The sequence below is a fragment of the Microcebus murinus genome, chromosome 4, assembly GCF_040939455.1.
Source record: "Microcebus murinus isolate Inina chromosome 4, M.murinus_Inina_mat1.0, whole genome shotgun sequence".
NCBI classification, from domain to species: Eukaryota; Metazoa; Chordata; class Mammalia; order Primates; family Cheirogaleidae; genus Microcebus; species Microcebus murinus.
This window is the reverse complement of record NC_134107.1, coordinates 8,438,988-8,462,089: the sequence shown is the minus strand read 5'-3', so window position 1 is coordinate 8,462,089 and position 23,102 is coordinate 8,438,988. Positions and strand designations below refer to the sequence as shown.

The 23,102-nt window shown below is 39.6% G+C and overlaps 1 protein-coding gene across 5 annotated transcripts in view; it reads left to right on the top strand.

Annotated features, from left to right (window-relative positions):
- KMT5B (lysine methyltransferase 5B) overlaps positions 1-23,102 on the top strand; it is a 53,517-nt gene that overhangs the window by 4,263 nt on the left and 26,152 nt on the right. For all 5 annotated transcript variants that reach the window (XM_012757616.3, XM_012757614.3, XM_020286461.2 and 2 more), the window contains exons 2-3: positions 15,291-15,526; positions 22,755-22,902. In XM_012757616.3, the coding sequence (XP_012613070.1) occupies positions 15,367-15,526; positions 22,755-22,902 (308 nt within the window). In that variant the 5' untranslated portion in view covers positions 15,291-15,366. The remainder of the gene's footprint in view (positions 1-15,290; positions 15,527-22,754; positions 22,903-23,102) is intronic.

Sequence of the window (23,102 nt, the reverse complement as noted above, 5' to 3'; positions counted from 1 at the left end):
CTTGTGCCACCTTTATTGAAACACCTGATCAGCACATCTCTGATGGCAGCGGGGATGCTTCTCAGGCCTTATGCAAATGGCCCCTTCAGCGAAGGGTCATTCTGCTTCCTATTTTGTGCCCATCTACCCTGTTCTGTAGATACCAGGTTTTCCCTCACGCTGCCCTTTGGTTTTGGTTCTCCACTCATCTGTTTAATAGTAACCCTGCAGTTCTGAAAGTAGACGCTCTCATGCGCCCTCTAGTGTTCCTTGTTCGCGACCAGTATTCCAGCACCACGAACAGTGCCTGCTGGCTCCCAAGAGATTCTTGATAAATGTTTGTTGAATTGTGTGAATTCTAGGTCTACAGAATGAATCATTTTGTCTAATTTATATAACAGGGTTGAAATATCTGATATATTTTAATGATCTCTGAGGAGTATTTTCAAGGAAATGCTTATGTTGCATCATGTGGGAAAATATATATGTATTTTGCCAGAAAACCAGTCTGCTCATAGGAAGGTGAGAAGTAGAGGGGGGCTTGATCCTTCAGCCAGTGGAGTCTGGGGCTGGAGAAGCCATAGGAAACCTGTCGCACTCCTTTAAAAAGGGAGGTTCTGGAGGCCTTAGACAAATCCAGTTGCCTCAGAAAATATTTGTTTGGTGGATATAAATGGATATCAGGAGGGTTTTGGCCCCCAAAAGTCGATCATTTTTGTATTTATGATTTGGGATTTCACTGATCATCAGATCTAAAGTCTATTTTTGTATTATTTTCTCTCTTAACATCCTGTTAGTTTCTCTTGTACCTCTTATCAGAACTTATACTTACGCACTTGGTTGTCTCTCTGCCCACAGCAGACTGTGAGCTCTGAGAAATCAAGAACCATGATTATTGTGTTCTATGGTCTTACTCTAGAAATATGGAGCAAAGCGTGCTTAAAAATTTGTTTGGGTCAGGATTTTATTACTTATGTGATGTTAAGAGTGTACAGTACTCAACCTGGCTTTGGCTTAATTTTTTCCTAATTCTCAAAGGCTTGTTCTCATTTATAAAATACAGTTGACAGCAGTAGTATGTTTGTTAAAGAGCTGTGGTGTGAGGAAATAATATGATGCACATAAAGTGATTAGCACAATTCTTGGATCATTGTAAAGCGTTAGTGTGAAATGCCCAGAAAACTAGAGCTGGGAGGTGGTCTCTCATTTCACAGCATTCAGTCCCTCACTTGTGTCTTGAGCAGACATTAAGGTAGCTGGGCTTGGGACACTGCTTGGTACTCAACAGCACATGTCCCCAGACACTAGAAGTGGGTTGCTGCTTTGCAAGAGTTGTCTGTCTCACGGTGCCTGTGTGTGTCTTTTGGCCATCTTTTTATTTCCTTCTCTGTTCCCTCCCCTTTCTCCTTTCATTTACCTGACCATGGTAGAATACTTCAAGATTTTATTTTGATTTCATGTATTGATGGTGCCGTATATTGTGAGAAGAAGTGAATTGCTTTGGGTAAGTAACACAACTCCCTGAGCCTATTTCTTTTAAGACTTTTTGCAGTGAATTGAGATAATGTTGAAGTGCTTGGTAAGCTGTAAAGTCCTTTTATTGATGTTAATCTCTTCAGTCTTTACTTCTCTTCAGGGTTCTAATATTCTTTGACAGCTTTACCTGGGTAGTGCCCCACTTCCCAAACTTCTCAGATCCACACTTTCTCATCTTTCCTGCAAACCTATTCCTCTGTCTTCCCTATAGTTTTGGCAGTCTTGCAGCCTCCCAAACGAAAACTTTCACCCCACCTAGAGATTTCAGACTTACCTTGAATTCGTCTCTTCCTCAGCACCCGTACCTGATTTATTACCAGGTTTTGCCATGCCTATGTCTTAAACACCAAAGCTTTTCTCTTTTCCCATCCACTGCTACTGTTGCATTTAATTTCCTAACTGGTCTCTCTGCTTCTGATTTCATGGTCTTCCACCAGAGAAATCTTTTCTAGAGCACAGTTGAGGAAATTTCCAACCTCTTATCTGTGTAACCAAAAAAAAAGTACCTACTTTTTATAGTGTGTGAAAACTAAGTGATAGTGTGAATATTAGGAAGCACTAAATGAATGGAGCTGTTACTATTTATTGTTGGTGTTTTTAAAAATGGAGTTACAGTAAGAAAAAAATGTTGTGCCACGTATACAGCAAACTAAATTCCATTGTAACCAAATCTGTAGTCCCTCTGAATGTTGGTGGATGAGGTGTAGTTTGGTACGATTTTTAATCATATACACTTGCCAGGAATCACATTTCTTCTCTTTAGAAACAGTAGGAGAAGCAAAACTGATGCTCGGTTCTGTATTATAATTAACACCTTTTCATCTTTTTTCATTCTCTTGAAAATTTATACTTCTTAAAAATTAAAGCGAGATGATATGATTTTTCTGGTGGGAGTTATGGTCAGATGGGGAATGGAAGGGAATTTTTTTTACTTTATTGTTTACAGTTTTGTGAATAATGTATCTGGTCCTCCTTGCCTTTGCCTTAGTTACTTGAAAAGAGGAAGTAGTTGGAGACTTTAATTTTATAAGCAATTTTCCTTATTTTTGTGCCAAACCTAGGAGGTAGGCCCTCTTTTCTTTTTATTTTACTAATGTGGTGTGGACAAGGTTAAATGGGACTTGTGCATGGTCACACTGCGAGAGAGTAAGAAGTAGCTGGACTGGGATCCAGGTGCTTTGACTCCAGAGCCACATCCTGAACCACAGTGTGGGCTGCCTCCTGCAGAGTCCGCCAGCTGGCAGACTCAGACATGGCCCTGAAGGTTCAGACCAACAATCACCTTTTGGAGGTTTTTCCTCACCCTTATCTTGGCCTGGTAAGAATTGAGTATTTGATCTGTTTGTAGCTTCTGACTAAGGAATGGCGCTGTAATGGCTGTACTTACAGACATTTGACACTAGATGGCATCTTTTTCTAGAAAAGTGATATTCTCTTTGGTCTTAGAGAAAACGATAACAAACAAATCATCCTTAATTTTTATCTATAGGCCCTACTAGGTAAGCAGGTGGATCATATGTGGAGAAATGGGGAAGCAGGTGTTTTCTGTTGTTTTGTGGGTTCTTTTGTGGAATTCCCCTCAACCATATCAGTTAACCTTTATTTTCAAACTACCTTGGACGATTGGAGACATCCAAGACAATTGGAAACATCCAAGACAATTGGAGACATGAAATATTTCTTACATAAAATCCTATATAGTGATATGTATTGAATGTGGATACGTAAGAATGAAGCAGTATTTTCTGTAATGAGGCAGATAGAGAGGTATTTATTACATTTCTGACTGTAGATCAGTAGTTGACTCAGTGTAGGAATTGTACATGTGTGATTGTAAACTTACCTGTGGTGGGTATTTCACTGTGTAAAACGTTTTGCCACATGAAAAATTCTATCTAATAGTTTGTTTTTATTTTAAGTTTTTATATAAATTGAAAAGTAAAAGTGTTCAATCATAATACTTCTAAGGAAGATCTTGGTTATCTGGCTTAGCATGGTGTATGAGTAAGTAGATGTGTAAGTGAGAAGCCAGCTTTATTTTCAAAATCCCTATAATAACTCAGTAGCTGTTTCATACCTACAGTTGAAGGGGAAAAATGACTTTTAAAAATTGTTCTACTCTCTGGGAGGCCGAGGCGGGCGGATTGCTCGAAGTCAGGAGTTCGAGACCAGCCTGAGCAAGAGCGAGACCCCCATCTCTACTATAAATAGAAAGAAATTAATTGGCCAACTAATATAGAAAAAAAAATTAGCCGGGCATGGTGGTGCATGCCTGTAGTCCCAGCTACTTGGGAGGCTGAGGCAGGAGGATTGCTTGAGCCCAGGAGTTTGAGGTTGCTGTGAGCTAGGCTGATGCCACGGTACTCACTCTAGCCTGGGCAACAAAGTGAGACTCTGTCTCAAAAAAAAAAAAAAAAATTGTTCTAAATACACTATTTTTGCAGGTGTTTAAAATCTTTTTTCCTGTGACATGTTGGAATTTTGTTTCTGAAATCTCATAAGTATACAATGTTTCTACTTTTATTACTTTTTCATCATCTGTGTATTAGTGGCTGCTAGTAGAATCCTGTGCCTGCTGTCACAAATTACCACACACTTGGTTGCTTAAGTTAACAGAAATGCATTCTCACAGCTCTGGAAGCCAGAAGTGCAAACAGTGTCACTGGGCCGAAATCAAAATGTTGGCAGGGCTATGCTGCTGTAGGAGCAAATCTCTTTTTTTTTTGAGACAGAGTCTCGCTTTGTTGCCCAGGCTAGAGTGAGTGCCATGGCGTCAGCCTAGCTCACAGCAACCTCAGACTCCTGGGCTCAAGCCATCCTCCTGTCTCAGCCTCCCCAGTAGCTGGGACTACAGGCATGCGCCGCCATGCCCGGCTAATTTTTTCTATATATATGAGTTGGCCAATTAATTTCTTTCTATTTATAGTAGAGACGGGGTCTCGCTCTTGCTCAGGCTGGTTTCTAACTCCTGACCTCGAGCAATCTGCCCGCCTCAGCCTCCCAGAGTGAGGAGCAAATCTCTTCTTTGCCTCTTTTGGCTGCCAGTGGCTGCCTTTGCTTATGGCCACATTGCTCCAGTCTCTGCTGTTCCTTCTCTTCTGTGTGAGATATCAGTCTCTCTCTGCCTCTTATAAAGGTGTTTGGGATAGCACGTAGAGACTACCTGGATAATTGAGGATAATTTTTTTTATCTCAAAATCCTTAATGTAATAACATCTTCAAAAACCCCTTTTCTTTTCTTTTTTGTTCAGGCACCCTTTTTCTTATAAGGTGACATTCACAGGCTCTAGAGATTAGGACCTGACATCCTTGGGGGCCATTTTTCAGCATAACTACTACAGTCTCCTTTAGAGCAATTAGTTCAACCAATTTAGCACGATCAGTATTTTTCAAAACTTAGTGATGATATCTGTAGCCATCATTTTATCCTTAAAAGATGGTGAATCATTATGCCTTGGTGTGAATTGCATAGGTTTAGGCCTCATTCCCTTGGAGGCCTGAGTGGGGACATTACCACCAGAGAGTGCCAGAAAGCGGTTGAATTGTCTGAAGCTGGACCAAATGCTAGAGAAGGAAAGCAGGAATGATAGTAACAACACAGGAATTCATAATTATTTTATAAGTATAGAGACCTATTCTTTGCTATTGTGCTGATGGTACTATATACCTAATTAGCATTTGAATTAGCATGGTAGCTCTAGTCTTTAAATAAGAAAAAGGAGGGCACTGGCTCTGCCTTAGGTAGAGGCATAATTGTGAATTCAGAGAAACAAAAATCCTCAAGGCTTTTTTCCTTTCATAAAACTAGCAGTAGTTGAACTTCTCTGACAAGTCATCTAGCTTCTCAAGTGAAATTTATTTCTGACAACAGTATTTATAGGAGCAAGTTTTTTTTTTTTGTTTTTTTTTTTGAGACAGAGTCTCGCTTTGTTGCCCAGGCTAGAGTGAGTGCCGTGGCGTCAGCCTAGCTCACAGCAACCTCAGACTCCTGGGCTCGAGTGATCCTTCTGCCTCAGCCTCCCGGGTAGCTGGGACTACAGGCATGCGCCACCATGCCCGGCTAATTTTTTTTATATATATATCAGTTGGCCAATTAATTTCTTTCTATTTATAGTAGAGACGGGGTCTCGCTCTTGCTCAGGCTGGTTTTGAACTCCTGACCTTGAGCAATCCGCCCGCCTCGGCCTCCCAAGAGCTAGGATTACAGGCGTGAGCCACAGCGCCCGGCCTATAGGAGCAAGTTTTAAGGTTATAGGTATGAACATGAATTCATGGTAGTTTTCTAACAAATTGGCAACTCAGCAATTGCCCTGTCAAACTGTATTATAGCCTTATGATGGAATATTGATCACAAATGCTTCTGATAGCTTTTCAGGGTTTATGGTGGCCTAGTCTCTAGAATGATTGATATAGGATTCCATGGAACTTGGATATAGATTGATTGTAGGTGGATTTAGAATTGCCATTGATTAAGACTGACTTGGAATTCTTTGCTACGTTATAGATCCTTTTGTAATTTCAGATTTGAGTGAAAGAACTAATAACCAATGGGGATTCCATGTAGCAGTTAGGTTTGGGATTAGAAAGGGGGTGTGATACGAATGGACCTATGCTGGGCCTTGTGCCAGGTTCCAGTGACATGAAAGTGTATCTTAGCTAGTTTATTCTACCATGAGGGAAGTAGATGTTATCAAATAATTGCACAGAGAAATGAGTACGGTAATAAGCGCCATGATGAGAAATGGAAGGGGTTAAAATGTGTAAGGAAATCCACGGGGCTGGAGGAGTGGGGTTGGGCAGGTGCTGCTGCGCAGATTGGCAGGATCCCAAGTACAAAGGCCCTGTGGTAGGAAGCTACCAACCTGTTTTATTTTCCTTTTTATAAATATCTTTATTTTTATTACAAAAGTAATAACACATTTGTTTTGACAAGTTGAACAAAAAAAGGTAAAAGTTGCTTGTAACCTCATTCTCTGGAGATAACACTATTAACAGTTTGGTGTGCTAAATTGCTTTTCTTACCAAATTATAGCTTGAATCACTTAACTTGTTTTCTTTGCTTTTCTCAATAAAGATTTCTGAAAGTCCTCTAACAGGCTAGAGCTTAAAAATGTATGTTAACTTCTCTATTTCAACCACTTGGGGATTGTTTCCTTGCCACTGGATAATTTAAGATAAACTAAGGTAAACTATCTGTAGACAAGTTAAACATGTAAACTGGTTAGAGCAGTCTTGGTGTAATGTCACAGGAATTAGGTTAAAATTCTTGACAGTCAGAATCAATGTTTTATTTTTCTGACAGATTTTTTTTAAAATCCTGGTTTGTGTTACGATGGTAAGCAAAAAACTCCTGTATTTAAGTTAAAAGAGATTGGAACCAGAGTTCTCAAATTGAACACAAGCTGTTAACTCAAAAGTCACTCAACAATGTATAATCCCATATCAGGACTATGGGAAGGGAAGGGTGCTGACATTAGTTGAGCGGCCACCCTTATGGCAGGCATAGGAGCAGGTATGTTAGCACATTTTCTATGAAACAACTCTGCATTCTTTTGAAACTTGTTAAAGTATTAAGGCTTTTGTTTTTTTCTGATTATTTATAAATATGTTCACTGTAGACATTTGGGGGAAAAATATTTTTTAAAGTTATCCCATCCCTCCAAAGATAGCCATTGGTGTTGGTGATTTGGAATGTATCCTGGTGGTACTGGGTGTGGTGCCTTTTATCTTAGTGGTAGTATAATATGATTAGGAGTGTCCTCTTTAAATACAGCTTTAATTCTTGAAATATCTTCCCCTTTAAATAGAGTTTTTACAGGTATGGTGGCTCACACCTGTAATCCTAGCACTTCGAGAGGCCGAGGCGGGAGGATCGCTTGAGGTCAGGAGTTCAATATCATCCTGAGCAACATAATGAGAGCCCATCTCTACAAAGAAAGAACAATCAACCAGGCATGGTGGTGCACACCTGTAGTCCCAGCTATTCAGGAGGCTGAAGTGGGAGGATTGCTTGAGCCCAGGGGTTTGAGGTTGTAGTGAGCTATGATAACACCACTGTACTCTAGCCTGGGCAGCAGTGCAACACCTTGTCTCATAAATCAATAAATTCCTTACTTTAGCAGTTTTCTGGTATGTTTTATCTTGATCGTAAATTGTCCCCCTTTGATTTAAGTTTAGTACTGGAATCTGGAGTGTGTACTTCTTTCCACAGCCATTGATCCAGTGACCACATAAGGCGAATCTTCCTTTCCTGTTGACTTTAGTGTTGGATAAACCTCTCAGGGAAGTGGTGCTGCCCATCTCAGAGCATAATCACAGTTGCATTTCCTCAGAGCCTGGTTGCATCATTTTTGTGAACACTCACAATGAGCCCACTGTACATGGTCCCTTTTTTGCTGTTTTTTTATTCCCCTCTGCCATCTATTTCTTAAGTAAAACCCCTTCTGTCCTCACAAGTGTGTATTTCATGTATAAGCCATTTTAGAAGCTTTCTGTCGTTTCTGAGTAGTGCTCACAGATCGCCAGTGGCCCATCCTTTCTCCTCATAAAAGAAAGATACTTGCTTTCTGGGCTTCTGCAGCCTTTGCCCAAGTTGATCGCTCCCTTCTTGAAGCATTGTTCCTGGTTTGCTCTTGGTTCTCCTCCTTGCTCACTAGTAGCTCCTTTTGATTTTATTCCGTACTGTTTTCTCCTCATCTTGACCTCTAGATGTTAGAGTACCTCCCTCAGTCCTTGGATTTCTTTGATCTGTGCTCACTCCTGCATAATTTCATCAGGTCCCATGGCTTGAAATATCATTAATACTCTGATTCCAAATTTGTGTCTCCAGTTTGGACCTAGACTCCAGACCCTTATATCCAGCTGTGTACTCTACTTGGACCTCTAATGGGCATCTCAAAAATGATTAAAACCAAAAAAAAAAAAGAATAAATGACCAAAACCAACTCACTCCAACCCCTACCCAAACCTGATCCCTGTAGTCTTTATCACCTCCCTAAATAGTAATTCCATTCTTCCATTTGGAGGTATATTTGAGTCCTCTTTCTCTCTCTCACATTCAGTCTGTCAGCAAGTCCTGACTATCAGCAAAACCTTCAGAAAAGATCCCGAAAGCAACCACCTGGCACCTCAGTTACTGCAAGCCACTAGTTTTCCTCTGACTTATTGCAATAATCTCTTAACTAGTCTCCCTACGTTCTCTTGTGCCCAGAAATTATTAGTAGTTTCTGTAGCTTAAAACTGCTTTTGAAAAAGTATTTGTGAGTGCTTCTCCATATAGCAAGCTGCCAGCATGGTCCTTTGAAACTGTGAGTTAGATTATGTCACCCTTGCTTCCCATCTCACTGGGAGTAAATGCCCAAGTCTTGGCAGTGGCTTTTGAAGCCCTTGATTCTAGCAGGCTCTCTGACCTCATCCTGTCTCTGTACCTATCATCTGCTCCAGCCACACCAGCCTCTGTGCTATTCCTCACACACACTGTGCATTTCTGCCTCCAGGCTTCATGCTTACTCTTCCCTTTCCCTAGTACACTCCTCCCTGGTGTGCTCTCAGAAAAAAGCCACTGTCATCCTCCTCCACCTGAAACACTCCCTGCCACCACAGACAGCTTTATTTTTTCCAAGATGCTAAAATTTATTTGTTCATTATTTCTTAGTGCTTTTTCCATTAGAATATAAGCACAGATGAAGGCAGAAACCTTGATGTGTACTTTGCGGTGGTATCAGTGCCTTCAATAGTATCTGGAATATAGTAAATCTGTAATGATTTTCCTGACAGTTTTATATTAGAAAATCAGAACAGAGAAAGATTTGTGACTATTACGCCACTTAAGAAGTAGTTAGTAGTCCTTTCTTGACTTTTTTTTCCTGCCAATTTTGCAACAAAACAGAGGCAATTTTTACTACCAGATATAGTGAATGGCTAATTAAATCAATTGTTGTCAGCCAAGCCATGACCATGGGGACATTTTCATATGCACTGTGTTTCATGGCAGAGAGACTGCACTCTTATTTGTTGGGAGGGGGGCATGGCAGGCATGAAGCATTTAGGCTTTGCTGCCCACCTGATGTTTTCAACCCCAATTTCTCCATAGTCTACTGTCATAGTGACCTGTGTTAGCTTTTTAAAATTCCATCATTGCCTTTATTTTATTTTTTTATTTTTTTGAGACAGAGTCTTGCTCTGTCGTCCAGGCTAGAGTGCTGTGACATCAGCCTAGCTCACAGCAACCTCCAACTCCTAGGCTTAAGCAATCTTCCTGCCTCAGCCTCCCAAGTAGCTGGGACTACAGGCATATGCCACCATGCTCGGCTAATTTTTTCTATTTTTAGTTGTTTGGCTAATTTCTTTTTATTTTTTTTTTAGTAGAAATGGGGTCTTGCTCTTATTCAGGCTGGCCTTGAACTCCTGACCTCAAGCGATCCTGTGCCTCGGCCTCCCAGGGTGCTGGGATTATAGGCGTGAGCCACCAACACCTGGCCTATCATTGCCTTTGATGTGTAAGCTTGTAGTCCAGATCATGCCAGCAAGAACAGATTTCACACTCATGAGGACAGAACAAACAATGACCTGATGAGTAGTAGCATATAAATTCATTTTGAGCTAAAAATTTATGAATAGCCCCAAAATTATCGATAGCTTTATTAGAACTGCTTTTACAAAATTTTCATTTGTGAGCTTAAGTCAAGCGTTTGGCTTTACTAACAGCTGTTGTATGAACATGTGGAGAGCAGGGAAGCATCTGCGGGACGACATCCAGACGTGTGTAGTGCGTCCGTACTGGTGAAATTCAGCTGTGGTCTGTGCCTTTTACATAAGGCAGCTGCAGTTCAGACTGTCAGCGGACCACAACGTAAATAAGACCCAAGGTCACAGATTTGTTCCAGTTTGGATGCTTAACTCACGTTTAGTTAAAATACGTATAAATTAGAGTGGATCTCAGTCTGTGTCTGAACTGAGCTGAGAAGGGTGCCACTGCTAAAATGATTTATTGGTGAACTTTTCCTCATTCTCAGAAAAATTTTCGTTGATAGATGTAATTTCTTAAAATTAAAATTTTTATTCTATAATCTTTCTTAAAATTTTGGCATTTCTTTGCTATAACAGGTGATAGATTGGATGAATAAGTGTTAGAGCAACAGTTCTCACACTGGAGCCTGCATCACCTAGAGGTCTTATCACGACACGTATTGCTGGGCCTTGTCCCTGGATTTTCTGCTTTTATCTCTTGAGTGGGAATCTTGATTGAGACTGTTTTTATTCCATCTATTTCTTTTCTATTCCATATTTGTACACTTAATGTCTTATCATTGATGCATATTAGGACTCCTATGAATCTTAAAAATGCACTCTTCAGTCGTTATCCATAAGTTGTGTGTCAGATGTAGGCATTCTAGAGACGGATTTCCTAAAGAACCAAAGCACTTTGTTTACCTCCTCCTCGTTCTTTTTCTCTGGAGGTGTGGAACTAGGGGGTGACCAGAAAGCACACCAGCAGTTGGTGGGAGGTTGGTGGTGGTAGCAGCTACGATTCCCGCCATGTTTGCACCTGTGCATGAGTTTCTCTCACTGCCTTGACACCATGGACATCTTGAGAAGGACAAGGATTTAAAGAGGTCAGGCAATAACTTTAGTTTGTAGTTTCTAAAAAAAATGTAGAAGTGGTTTCTGTGACATGATGGAGACTATAACCTCATTTACTTAATCTTTCATCATGAGTGCCTCTGATCTGTGTGCTGCACTAGATACTGAGGTCAGAGAGATGAAAAGGAGACTCTTGACTTCTGGAACTCTCAGTTAAGGAAGCAGGCAGACAGTTACAATAAGTTTTGTAGTAGAAATCTATAACTGGATTTGGCAGTGAAAGTGAAAGAAGACTTCCTAGAGGACGTAGACACTGAACTGTGACTTAAAGGAATTAGCCAGACAAAAAGGTGGGGTTATTGTGTTCCAGGCAGACAGAGGAGAAAGGTGAGAGAAGGCCATGGTGCATTGCTCTTTTTTTCTCAAGCTTGTTTTGCCTTTTATGCTTCAGAAGTAAGTATACTTGAGTTCTATGCCTTTTCTCCTAAGTATAAATATAGGGTATTTGACAAGAGATCTTGTGTTAAATTTGATAAAAAATTGAAAAATATTTAGCTTATAACTGATGTATAATAGTTTTACTTACCCTTTCCTGTTGTTTAAGCAGGTTTAGTGAAGCTTACAAGAAGAATCAAAACACAAGCACACTAAAAGTTGAATATAAATTAAATTTCAATAATGAGGAATCCAGGAGAAAAATACATATTAGAGAACAATTGTAAAGGTATCCTTAGCATTGATCAGGTGTTTTTTACCTTGCACCTAAGCATGCCGCTCACATGCACATCTTGAATTAACTGCAAATTAACACAAATACTCCTGTGACTTGAGAGAGACCTGAAGTCAAGGAAAAATTAATGTTTTGTGTTTGTGTTGGGCATCATTAAAGCCATGTCCAGGTATGCGTTTCTTGGAGTACTTCAGAATAATTCGTCATTTGTACTTTTCTGTGTGTTTGTGAAAAGGACGGGAAACTGACCCTTATCCGGTATAGTTGAGAGATTCTTGGGCAGCAGTGCTGTGTTCTACTTATGATGAGGTTAGTTGTGTGGCACTGGGCATGTGACCTCATTTCCATCTGCAAATTGAAGGAGTTGTACTGGTGATCTTAAAGTCCCTTTGGATCTTTTTGCTTTTTCTGAGATAGTCTCACTCTGTTGCCCAAGCTAGAGTGCCGTGGCATCAGCCTAGCTCACAGCAACCTTAAACTCCTGGGTTCAAGCAATCCTACTGCCTCAGCCTCCCGAGTAACTGGGACTACAGACATGTGCCACCATGCCTGGCTAATATATGTGTGTGTGTGTGTGTGTGTGTGTGTGTGTGTGTGTGTGTGTGTGTGTTTAAGTTGTCCAGCTAATTTCTTTCTATTTTTTTAGTAGAGACAGGGGTCCTGCTCTTGCTCAGGCTGGTCATGAACTCCGGAGTTCAAACAATCCACCTGCCTCAGCTTCCCACAGTGCTGGGATTACAGGCATGAGCCACCACGCCCTGGCCCCTTTGGCTATTTTTTTTTTTTTTTTTTTTTTTTTAAGACAGAGTCTCACTTTGTTACCCAGGCTAGAGTGAGTGCCATGGCGTCCTAGCTCACAGCAACCCCAATCTCCTGGGCTCAAGCGATCCTACTGCCTCAGCCTTCCGAGTAGCTGGGACTACAGGCATGTGCCACCATGCCTGGCTAATTTTTTGTATATATATTTTTAGTTGGTCAATTAATTTCTTTCTAATTTTAGTAGAGACGGGGTCTCGCTCTTGCTCAGGCTGGTTTCGAACTCCTGACCTCGAGCGATCCGCCCATCTCAGCCTCCCAGAGTGCTAAGATTACAGGGGTGAGCCACCGCGCACAGCCCCCTTTGGCTCTTGAATTCTGTAGTTTTGTACTTTGTTGTCTTAGGGCCTTTTTAGTCTGACTCACACTAAAGCATAATACCATAAGGAGGCAATATCAGGGATACCCTTTTTCTCATTCCATTAGCAACAGATATAATCTACAATACTGTCATTTCCAAAGGTCCTTATAAATTATAGGCATCCCCCACTATCCAAACTATTCAGTCCCCAAATCAGCTAATTAAGATTCAGATAGTGAGGGCTACCTCTGTACTACCAAATGTAATATGGTAGCCTCTCAACTTTTTTGCCATCGTAAAGGAATCAGGCAGATATCAGATATTTTTAGATGGGCACTACTTTGATATTTGAATATTGATCTCTTAAATATCTTGAACAATGAGTTAAACTAATAACAAAAGATATAAGGTCTTTTACTTGTCTGTCTGCTAAAGTGTTACATATCTTTATGCTGTAAGTAATGAATAGAGTAACAGTTAGGAGCCTCTTACTCTGGTGGACAAGGCTTAATTAACATAGATGCCTCTTCCTGTGCTTTCCTTGGAACAAAGGGGATAAATAACTTCCTTATAGTTTACTCTCAGGATTTCATAGAACATTACCAGAACATGTTATTTGAGCAGATTATAGAGCTATACCTAGATAACAGCATAATAAGGAGCAAAGATGATTTGTATTGGTAATTGAAAGATAAATATTTATTTATCACTGTTTGCTGGTGGTTATTCTAAGCACAGGCAGAATAAGTCCCTGCTTCACGTAGTTTACTTTCCAGTCCGAGCCTTAGGGGTTTGCTGTAGTCCTGAGCATGGCATCATATGACTGGGGAGAACCAAGGCTGCCTAGAAATACTGGAGACATCGGCCAGGCATGGTGCTCACGCCTGTAATCCTGGCACTCTGGGAGGCCAAGGCTGGAGGATCCTTCAAGGTCAGGAGTTCGAAACCAGCCTGAGCAAGAGACCCTATCTCTACTATAAATAGGAAGAAATTAATTGGCCAACTAAAAAATATATAGAAAAAATTAGCTAGGCATGGTGGCGCGTGCCTGTAGTCCTAGCCGGGCGTGGTGGCGCATGCCTGTAGTCCCAGCTACTCGGGAGGCTGAGGCAGGAGGATTGCTCTAGCCCAAGAGTTTGAGGTTGCTGTGAGCCAAGCTGACGCCACTGCACTCTAGCCTGGGCAACAGAGTGAGATTCTGTTTTTTAAAAAAAAAAAAAGTAAATAGTGGAGACATCAATTAGTAAATTACAATCATATGTCGCTTAACAATAGGGAACATTCTGAGAAATGAGACAGAAGGCAAGTTTGTCATCATGTGAACATCATTGAACGTACTTACATAAACTTAGGTAGTACAGCCTACTATATACTTACTTAGGCTGTTGTAGCTCCTGGGCCACAGACCTGTATAGCATGTTACTGTGCTGAATACTGTAGGCAGTTGTGACACAATGGTATTTGTGTATCTAAACATAGAAAAAGTATAGTAAAATACAGAATAAAAGATAAAAATACAGTATACATGTATAGGGCACTTAACCATAAATGGAGCTTGCAAGACTGGAAGTTGCTCTGGTGAGTCATTTGAGTGAGTGTTGAGTGAATGTGAAGGCCTAGGACATTATTGGACACTATGTTTATAAATGTTGTATACTAGGCTACACTAAATTTATAAAAATGTTTTTCAATAATAGCCTTAGCTTACTGTAATTTTTTTACTTTATAAACTTTTTAATTTCATTAAACTTTTTAACCTTTTTATAATAACACTTAAAACATAAACATTGTACAATTATACACAAATATATTCTTTATATCTTTATTTTTTCTATTTTTAATTTTTTTTTCTTTTTAAACTTCTTTTTAAAAAACTAAAGACACAGTCACACATTAGGCTAGGCTTTCACAGGATCAAGATAATCAATATCACTGTCTTCCACCTCTACATCTTGTCCCGCTAAAAAGTCTTCAGGGGCAATAACATGCATGGAGCTGTCATCTCCTATGATATAACAGTGCCTTTTTCTGGAATACCTGCTGAAGGACTTGAGGCTTTTTTACAGTTACTGGTTTTCTTTTTTTTTAATAAGCAGAAGGAGTACACTCTATAATAATGTTTAAAAAGTGTATAATGTAGTAAATACTAGGCAATAGGAATTTTTCAGCTCCATTATAATTTTATGGGACAACCATTATATATGAGTCTGTTGTTGACAAACATCATTATGTTGCACATGAATATACTTATAATGTTATGTATCTTTCTCAAGGGTCTGTTTAGAATGATCTTTCATGTATTTACCTCTACATTTTGTTTTGTTTTTTATATTTTGTTTCTTTTAGGAGAGAACATTGAAGTTATTCTCTAAGCTATTAGAAGAGAGTGACTAAATGCACCTGGGTCAGGCTGTCTGTGGGTATGAAGTGGTTGGGAGAATCCAAGAACATGGTGGTGAATGGCAGGAGAAATGGAGGCAAGTTGTCTAATGACCATCAGCAGAATCAGTCAAAACTACAGCACACGGGGAAGGACACCCTGAAGGCTGGCAAAAACGCAGTCGAGAGGAGGTCCAGCAGATGTATGTATACACTTAAACAGATGATGTATGGCTGTTTTGATTGTGATATGTGGCAGTAATTCCTTCCAGTTTGTGATGTGCCTTCTGTTTTCTTTTGTCATCAAAACAATGTTTTACGTTTTCATAGTTAACAGTATAATTATTTTACTTTCAAAGTCATCAGTTTTGTCGAACAACATGTAAAACTTATGTTTAATGCTTTATATAATCTTAATTATGCTTTTCTATCCATAACTTTATATTTTGTAGAATTTATACCTGAATGGTTGTTATATAAAAATTTTCAAAACACTGCTTTTGAATTTCTTATAGATTTAAATGGTTTTTTTTATATTCAATGAAAGTATAAGTATGTACTTCTATGCTAATGTCTATAAATGTTGTGTGAAATAATGTGAATAATAAAATCAACTACTAACCTGCATAAGTAGAATGGAGGACAGATAGAACTGACTGCGTGAAAGCGCTTCACAAATTGTAGATACTTACCCTGTAAGTAAACAGTGGTTTGTCCTCACAGTGAAACACTGCTGATAACAAGTTAACTTTATTACCTCTGTAGCTCTTGATGAGGACAAGGCTGCTTTTTGAGAATTCAGGAAATTGGAGGTTTAGTACATGTTTTGTACTTCGTCTAAGAGTAGTAAAATGTCTGAGGATAATTGTGTAGCTAGATAGCTGTATGTCCAAAAAGTCATCTACATTTGTATGCCCATGTTAAGGAGGACAAATTTTTTTCAGTTTCTGCTTTTTATAACAATCTAGCCACTATTGAATATCGTTGGTTTGTGGTAGAGTTGGCCTATTCCCAGTGGTTTGGATTAGGCTGGAGTTTTCTACAGTTTCAGATAGACTGTACCGGTTCTGATTGACTTCCCTCTTTCTTTTTAGGAGTTTATGCTACTCATTGGGCCCCGGCTGTCTTTAGCCTTTCCATATCAGATTAGATCACTGTTACTGTAGAAAACCAGGCAGAATTCCTTCTTGGGATGGGAGTAGGAAAGAGCCTGAGACTGAACAGGCTGTCCTCTGCATGGATACTGGCTCACTCCTGAAGTTGCATTAAGCATGCACCCTGATCCTATCTCCACCCTTAACATTTGGTGGGAACCTGAAGAATTGAGAAATGTAGTGACCATGTCAGTGGCAGTTGTTCTGGTCAGTAAATTGGGCATCTCTTAAGCTTTTTAACTAATTGCTATTGGCTTCCTTTATGCATCATAGTGCAGAAATGTTTTAATGAGTTTAATTCTTGGAAATACACAAGAACTTAGGAAATTACCATTATGTGGGTTACACTCTGCCAAGTGTAGATAAATATAGAGGTATAGATTGGGAAAGCTCAGAGTGTGTAGATGACAGCATCACATTGAATGACATTGGGCAAGAATGGTGCAAAATGAGAGCCAGTGATAAAGAGAAACGGGAGAGCACAGAGCAATGCTCCATCTTAGATAAAATGCAGTGACTTCACCTAACATCAGAGCCTCAATGTACATGAAACAAAACCTGACAAAATTGAAGGGGGAAATAGTTTGACAATAATTTGAAGCCTTCAGTACTTCACTTTCAGTAATGGATAGAACAACTTAGACAACACTGTGTAAATCAACTAGACCTCACAGGCATCTATAGAACATTCCACCCAACAGCAGCAGAATACACATTTTTCTCAAGTGGACATGGAACATTCTCTGGGATAGAAAGTATGTTCTCTGATCATGGTGGAGTAAAATTAGAAATCAATAACAAAGAAATTTGGGAAGTTCATGAATACATGGAAATTAAACAACATGCTCCTAAATAATCAGTGGATCAAGAAGAAAACAAAAAGGAAATCAGAAAACATTCAGTGAATAAAAAGGAAGGTACAGCATACCAAAACTTAGCAGATGCAGCTAAAGCAGTGGCTTAAAGGGAAACTTATAGTTGAGAAATATATATTAAAAAAGGAAGATCAGGCCGGGCGCGGTGGCTCACTCCTGTAATCCTAGCACTCTGGGAGGCCGAGGCGGGCGGATTGCTCAAGGTCAGGAGTTCAAAACCAGCCTGATCGAGACCCCGTCTCTACCATAAAAATAGAAAGAAATTAATTGGCCAACTAATATATATAATATGAAAATCAGCCGGGCATGGTGGCTCGTGCCTGTAGTCCCAGCTACTCGGGAGGCTGAGGCAGGAGGATCGCTTGAGCCCAGGAGTTTGAGGTTGCTGTGAGCTAGGCTGATGCCACGGCACTCACTCTAGCCTAGGCAAGAAAGCGAGACTCTGTCTCAAAAAAAAAAAAAAAAAAAAAAATAGGAAGATCATAAGTCAATAACTAACCCTCCACCTTAAAACACTAGAAAACAGAGTGAAGGAAAGAAATAAGATTAGGGTGGGCCGGTTGTGGTGGCTCACACCTGGGAGGCCGAGATAGGAGGATCACTAAAGGTCAGGAGTTCGAAAACAGCCTGAGCAAGAGCGAGACCCCGTGTCTACTAAAAATAGAAAAAAATTAATTGGCCAACTAAAAATATATAGAAAACATTAGCCGGGCATGGTGGCGCGTGCCTGTAGTCCCAGCTACTTGGGAGGCTGAGGCAGAAGGATCGCTTGCACCCAGGAATTTGAGGTTGCTGTGAGCTAGGCTGATGCCACGGCACTCTAGCCCAGGCAACAGAGTGAGATTCTGTCTCAAAAAAAAAAAAAAAAAAAAAAAGAATCTGCATATAACTTGTGACTCCTCAAAAACTTAACTGCTATTGACGTGAAGCCTTACTGATAACACAAACAGTCATGAATGTGTATGTTACATGTATTTTATACTGTAGTCTTACAATAAAGTAAGCTAGAGAAATAATATGTTATTTAAGAAAATCATACAAAAGAGAAAATATATTTACTAATTAAGTGAATGTGGATATTCATAAAGGCCTTCATCCTTGTCATCTGCACATTGAGCAGGCAGAGGAAGAGGATTCATTGGTCTTGCTGTCTCAGGTGGTATAGTTGGACAAAAATCCACATATAAGTAGACCCATGCAGTTCAAACCCATGTTCAAGGATCAACTGTACTTACAGTTCAGTATCCATAGTCCAAAAATCTAAGATATTCCAATGAATATTTATCTTAAGTGACATGTTGGCACTCAAAAAGTTTCAGATTTCAGGTTTTCAGGTTAAGGATACTCAACTTGTATTAGAATTGATAAATGAGACCAGGCTCATTTGGTGGCTCACACCTGTAATCCCAGTGATTTGGGAGGTCAAGGCAGAAGGATCACTCAAGGCCAGGAGTTCAAGACTAGCCTGGGCAACATAGCGAGAACTCATCACTACAAAAAAAGTTTAAAATTGGCCCCAAAAATTTTAAAATTGGTGGTGTGTGCCAGAAGTCCCACCTACTCAGGAGGCTGAAGCAGGACGATTGCTTGAGCCCAGAAGTTCAAGGTTACAATGAGCTATGATCACGCCACTGCATTCTAGCCTGGGTGACAGCAAGACCCTGTCTCTTAAAAAATAATAGTAAGTTCAAGTTTGCAGGATACAAGCAAGATCAGTATGCAAAGGTTAATTGTATATGCAGGCCGGGCGCAGTGGCTCACGCCTGTAATCCTAGCACACTGGGAGGCCGAGGCGGGTGGATTGCTTGAGGTCAGGAGTTTGAAACCAGCCTGAGCAAGAGCGAGACCCTGTCTCTACCATAAATAGAATGAAATTAATTGCTCAACTAATATATAGAGAAAAAATTAGCCGGGCATGGTGGCGCATGCCTGTAGTCCCAGCTATTTGGGAGGCTGAGGCAGTAGGATCGCTTGAGCCCAGGGGTTTGAGGTTGCTATGAGCTAGGCTGACGCCACAGCACTCACTCTAGCCTGGACAACAAAGCGAGACTCTGTCTCAAAAAAAAAAAAAATTGTATATTCATATACTTGCAATGAATAGTCCAAAAAGGAAATTAAGAAAACAATTTCATTCACAGTGATATCTAAAAAGGGAATAAATTTTACAAAAGAAGTGTAAAACTTGTACTCTGAAAACTACAAAACATTATTGAAAGAAATTAAAGACTAAGTGGAAAGAAGACATCTCTTGTTTGTTGGTTGGAAGACTTAATATTGTTAAATTGGCAGTACTCCTCAAATCTATAGTCTCAGCACAATCCCTATCAAAATACTAACTTGCTTCTTTACAGAAAATGACAAGCTGATCCTGTAATTCTTAGAATCTTAGAATTTAAGGGACCCAGAATATATCCAAAACAATCTTGAAAAATAACAAAGTTGAAGAACTTACACTTGCTGATTTCAGAACTCACTATAAATATGCAGTAGTCAAGACAGTGATGCACTGGCATATAGATAGACATGTAAATCCCTGGAATAGAATTGAGAGTCCAGAATAAATGCTCACATATTTGGCCAATTGATTTTTGGCAGTAGTGCCAAGAAAATTCAGTGGGGAAGGAATAGTCTTCTCAACAAAAAGTGTTGGAAAAATTGGATATCCATATGCAAAAGAATGAAGTTGTACACCTATCTCACCATATGTAACTCAATGTATCAGAGACCTAAATGTAAAACCAAAACCTATAAAACTCCTAGAAGAAAACATACACATTAATTTCCTGACTTTGGATTTGGCAGTGACTTCTTAGATATGACACTAAAAACACAAAGAACAAACAAAAAATAGATAAACAGGAATTCATCAAATTTGTAGACTTTTTGCTGGGTGCAGTGGTGAACACCTGTAGTCCCAGCTACTTGGAGACTGAGATAAGAGAATCTCTTGAGCCCAGGAGTTCAAATCCAGCCTAGGCAACATAGACCCCGTCTCTAAAATAAATAAGTTAAAAATTACAAACTTTTGTGCTTTAAGGGACACCATCAAGAACCTGAGAAAAACAACCACAGAATGGGAGAAAATATTTTCAGATCGTATATCGGATAAGGGAGTAGTATCTAGAATATATAAAGAACTCTTGAAAGTTAACAGGTGGCTGGGCACGGTGGCTCACGCCTGTAATCCTGGCACTCTGGGAGGTTGAGGCAGGTGGATTGCTCAAGGTCAGGAATTTGAAACTAGCCTGAGCAAGAGCAAGACTTCATCTCTACTAAAAATAGAAAGAAATTAATTGGTCAGCTAAAATTACATAGAAGAAATTAGCTGGGCGTGGTAGCACATGCCTGTAGTTCTAGCTACTTGGGAGGCTGAGGCAGGAGGATCGCTTGAGCCCAGGAGTTTGAGGTTGCTGTGAACTAGGTTGACGCCACGGCACTCTAGCCTGGGCAACAGAGTGAGACTCTGTCTCAAAAAAAAAAAAAAAAAAAGTTAACAGTAAAAGGCAAAACCCAGTTTTAAAATGGGCAAAGGATCTGAACTGACAGAAATTTCTTTAAAGATATACAAGTGCTTGCTTAGCACATGAAAAGACATTTAGCTCACTAATCATCAGGGAGTCCAAATCAAAATCACAAGATAACACTTCACAACTACTAAGATGTCTAGAATCAAAAAGACAAAATAAGTCTTGTTAAGGATGTGGAGAATTTGGAATTTTGATACATTGCTGGTGGGAATGTAAAATGATGCAGTTTGGAAAACAGTGTGACAGTTCCTCAGTGGTTAAATACAGGGTTACTATATAACTCCCAGCAGTTCCAAGCCTAGGTGTTACCTAAGAGAATTGAACACATACAAATGCACAATTACTTGTGCACAGATATTTGTAGCTGCATTATTCATAGTAGCCAAAAAGTGGAAACAACTCAGATGTCCACCAGTAGATGAATGGACAAACAAAACATAGTGTATATCCATATAATGGCATATAAATTGACCATAGGGATGAAGTACTGATGTATGCATGAACCTTGAAAGCATTATGCTAATTGAAAGAAGCCAGTCACAAAAGGTCATATTATATGATTCCATCCATATGAAATTTTCAGAATAGGTAAATCCATAAAAGCAGAAAGTAAATTAGTGGTTGCCAGGGGCTGTATGGCATGTGAATTATATTTCCATGAAGCTGTTATAGAAAATGTAACAACTCTGATAGCTTTTCACATACCTGCACGCAGATAATTTGATTGCAAAATCATGTATCCACCTTTGGCAGGAACTTACATGTGTTTATTTTGTTTTTGAAAGAGTAAATGAAAAGAAAGTTAATCTGTGTCTCTCATTCTTCCAAGTTTTCATTTTGAGAGCCTTAAAGTTATATTGCTGGTGTCCTCTGTAAATCATGTGTGCTAATTCCATCAAGAGACTGTTGATGTATATGTCAAACTTAGCACTAATGAACTTCATCCTTATAAATTTGGCCTTCCTTTTCTTTTTACATTGCTTTTCTTCTACAATTAAACCCAATTATTTCAGTCCCTGTTTTTATCCAGTTATTCAGAATTGTTTAAAAGAGAGGTCAGTTAGAAGTAGGCCTGTTACTCTCTCTCTGTTACTTTCCCCACTTGTTCTTCCTAGCTCTGGAATCATAGACAAGTTTCTTAACCTCTGGGCCTCAGTTGCCTCCAAAGTGGGGATAATAATCACTCCTCTGTCCAAAAGCAGGAAGCTGAAATTAGCTCTGAGATTCCTTTTGGTACTTGAGATGTATAATTCTGGCACTCGCTACGGAAACTGTCTTATGTTCCTCTTATTTCCCTCTCGCCTCAGCCTTATCTGCAGCAGCCCTGTATGTTGTGTTAAAATAGTGAACATCCAACCCCCTGTTTCTCAGTGTTCCTTGGAGGTGGGAGAGTAAAGCATCTGAACCAGGCATCCTCAAACTATGACCCGCGGGCCACATGCGGGTGTTTGTGCTGGTTTGTTTTTTTACTTCAAAATAAGATATGTGCAGTGCGCATAGGAATTTGTTCATAGTTTTTTTTTAACTGTAGTCTGGCCTTCCAACGGTTTGAGGGACAGTGAACTGGCCCCCTGTTTAAAAAGTCTGAGGACCCCTGAATTCTGAACCAAAGATTCTCACAACTACCCAGGCCCCATTCTTGGGAGCCTGATGGTGTTCTCTGTTGACCAAAATAGCATCAGTAGTAGAGGTAGTTACTACATTTGGTTTTCTGTTTTATGCAAATGGTACTGAATTCTTAAATACTAAAGTGATTGAAATAGGTAATTTTTCATTTCTTGATTACAAGCTTGAATGGGCAACAAAGCTAAAGATTTTTAAGGTAGATTTAAGTAGTTTCCAATTTGTTATTTTTCTTTCTTTTGCTTTTCACAGGTAATGGTAATTCAGGATTTGAAGGACAGAGTCGTTATGTACCATCTTCTGGAATGTCTGCCAAGGAGCTCTGTGAAAATGACGACCTAGCGACCAGTTTGGTTCTTGATCCCTATTTAGGTTTTCAGACACATAAAATGAATACTAGGTAATTCTAAGTCTTTATCCTGAATGGGACAGATGGTGATGTTGAATTTAAGAAAATAATTGGCTAATTTTACTTTTGCTCAAAATTTAAAATGACATTAAAGGAAAGTTCTTTGCTACAGAAGGATTTTCTGTGTGTGAGCCAAAAGCAGCAGGCAAAGCCTCTGAGAGTCTTGTCAGTTTTAATTTTGTGTTCTTATT